The following is a 3,148-nucleotide window of genomic DNA, read 5'->3' on the forward strand; positions in this document are numbered from 1 at the left end:
TTTGACTTAACACTATCCCGGAGAATTGGGAGTTGAGTGTATGTGTATTTTGATAACTATCATTATCAATCTACAAAACCTTTAAATAAAATAGAAATGTTTTAAATTTAACAGAAATAAGAAAACAGTAATAGACTTGTTACAAAAAAATACTGTACACACAGAACAGAACATAAACCATATAAAGAACAACAGAAAATGTGAGTACAGTAATGTAATTTAAAAGAAAAATAACACTTTTTCAATAAGCCTAACCTATTCTCGTCATTCTACATCAGAATTAAGGATTTAGTTGGCATTGTCAGTTACTTCACTTACTTGGCTACTTCCACTCTGATTATTAAAGAAGAAGTCTGTTATCGTTGTTTGCTTACGTGCAGTGATGCTCAACGTGTCCAAGGCGCAGTCCAGGTCGGTGATAGATTTCACAACACCGTCAGACAAACCACTCTTTTTAAGAAAAAAACGTTTTAGCAAGCTTAGAGCTTGATGAGCTTCTTTTGAAGTTGGGTCAGGCAACTCAGTTTGTTCATCTTCGTCGTTATCTTCCTCCACATCCGCCACATCCGCATTCTCATCTGACGTCACAGAGGAGATGATTTCGGCATCAGTTAGTTCTCCACACACGGCCAGGTCGTCATCAAATGTAACGAAGTCTTCGAACCCTGCAGCGTCCTCCTGTAGGTTGAGCACTTCTTGGATTTGTTCCCAACTCTCAGGAACATCGACGGCTTGAGTGAAAGGCTGTGCTGTGTTGTCTTCCGAGGTCGGAACGGCGAATCCGCTCTTCCTGAAGCAGTTGGAAATTGTGGTCTCCGTGACCTTGCTCCATGCTTTTGTTGTCATCCACATGGCGTCCAAGATGTTAATGTTAGTTGGAATTCGGCTTTCCATGTCTCTCAGAAACTGTTGAACAACCTCTTTTCGGTAATTGACTTTAAAGCTTTGAATAATCCCCTGGTCAAGTGGTTGCAGCTTCGATGTTGTGTTTGGAGGCAGAAACTCGATCTTTATGTTACTGAGTTTAGGAATGTCTCCATGAGCCGTGCAGTTATCCACAAACATAAGAATTTTCTTCTTTTTCTTTTTCATTTCTTTGTTTACACTTTGAAGCCATTTAGTAAATGCCTCACAGTTCATCCAAGCCTTTGGGTTTGCCATGTAGTCCGTAGGAAGATCAGTCAGATTTTTAAAACATCTTGGGTTTTTTGACTTCCCGATTACAAGAGGCTTTAATTTGTCAGTTCCTGTGCAGTTTGCGCACAACATTACAGTTAGGCGATCCTTGCTGCTTTTCCCGCCGTGGCATTTATCGCCCTTAAACGACAAGGTTTTGTCCGGCAAACACTTAAAAAACAGTCCCGTCTCGTCCGCATTATAAATGTTTTCCGGTTCGTAGCCTTCGGTTAGCGCGATAAGTTTATCTTTCCACTCGGAACAAACACTATCGTCGACTTTAGCACTTTCACCGCAAATTTTTCTAAAAATAATTTCATTTCGTTTTTTGAAATTTTGCAACCATCCGTTGCTAGCTCGGAATTGTTCATGCCCCAGTTCAGAAGCAAACTGCTGGGCTTTTTCTTGAAGGATTGGACCGCTTACAGCAATATTTTTGTCCCGACACTGCTTCAGCCATTTGAGAACACACTCCTCTACATCCTTTAGCTCACACGACTTTAACTTTTTGATTGCCGAACACAGATCATCGTTGTCGAACTTGTCCTTTCTTTTTAAAATTGTAGCCAAGGTGCTAGGTGGTATGCCAAACTCTTTCGCAATTTCCGTTTTTTTCTTTGTTGGGTTCTCTTCAACGCACTTAATAATTTTACGCTTAGTATCCACGCTTAACGCGCACCGTTTCTTTTTATTGTTTTCACTCATAATCTCTGATTTCACGCACTGCACAATCCACTGCACTGACAGACGCAATGAACTGGAATAAAACAGGACAGGAAGCTAGACGCTGTGACCGAGCGTTCATGTCTAGACGCGAATTGCGTTTGTTTCCGTTCGTTATAACGAGGGATGACGCAATCAATTCGTTAAGTAGAGGTTGCGTTCGCTATATAGAGGTTCTGATATTGATAAATTCGTTATATAGAGGTGAATAACATCAGCCGGGATCGTCAAAAATTCGTTAAATCAAGGTTTATAATACGGTTTGTTCGTTATGTAGAGGTAAAATTTACATTGTTTTATATGGAAAGTTCTAGGGGATTTAAAAAAATTCGTTATATCAAGGAATTCGTAATATCGAGGTTCGTTATATTGAGGTTAGACTGTATCTACCAACAGTTGAAAAAGATACAATCTATGATAATCATTTGTGTCAAAAACTGGTGTACGCTTTGTATGTTATTGAGGCCAGTGACTTTTGACCATTTATTTTAATAAAATTACCGAAATTTGAATAAAAATAAATATTTAAACAATGTCCACTTAATGTTCAATTGAACATAAATTGAAAATCATCAAAATGATCATTAATTGTACTAGACATGCGCATTATATGTATATCGATGTTTGTGATATTTGTACATTTATTGAACGTTAAATAGTCTTAATTTGTACAAACATGAATGTGCATATGATGTATACTCAATGCTCAATTGAGCGTTAATTTAACATAAATTGAATAACAATTTGATGTCAAATTGATGATAAATTGATCCAAAAACGCACATCATATGTATATCGATGTTTGTGACGTTTGTACAATAATTGAACGTACAATAGTCGTAATTTGTACAAGCATGAATGTGCATACGATGTTCAGTTTAACATTCTTGAACATCAATTTAATGTTCAATTGATGTACTTGTGTTATATGGGACAATACACATTTGTGTAGTCTATTTTCATAATGCCATAAAGTCAGGTCTATTGTCATTCGGCACTGTGAGTGAGTGCAAGAACAAATATTCAAAATATTGAGTGACGGGCCAAGTACACAAAAAACTATGTTCCAATTGCAGAAAGAATTGGGTTCTAAATTTGCTAAGGAACCGATCACTGGCATTACTGTGAAATCTCCCACGAGAAAGGTGCTCCTGATGAGCACCTCAATCCTATGCTCAAAAGAACAGAGGATAATCTGGTTTCACGAATGGTAGACATTCCAAACTGTGACACTGTAGTCACCGTGTTA

General features: G+C 37.8%; 1 protein-coding gene across 1 annotated transcript; it reads right to left on the minus strand.

Moving 5' to 3' along the window:
• Nucleotides 1-288: 288 nt before the first annotated feature.
• LOC128984295 (tigger transposable element-derived protein 6-like) lies at nt 289-1,881 on the minus strand. Its single transcript, XM_054403601.1, has one exon. The coding sequence runs from the start codon at nt 1,879-1,881 to the stop codon at nt 289-291; it is 1,593 nt and encodes a 530-aa protein (XP_054259576.1).
• Between the last annotated feature and the right edge of the window lie 1,267 nt (nt 1,882-3,148).

The sequence above is a fragment of the Macrosteles quadrilineatus genome, unplaced genomic scaffold (genome assembly GCF_028750875.1).
Source record: "Macrosteles quadrilineatus isolate MER2022 unplaced genomic scaffold, UCM_ALF_1.0 Scaffold_2__2_contigs__length_208266976, whole genome shotgun sequence".
Classification (NCBI taxonomy): Eukaryota; Metazoa; Arthropoda; class Insecta; order Hemiptera; family Cicadellidae; genus Macrosteles; species Macrosteles quadrilineatus.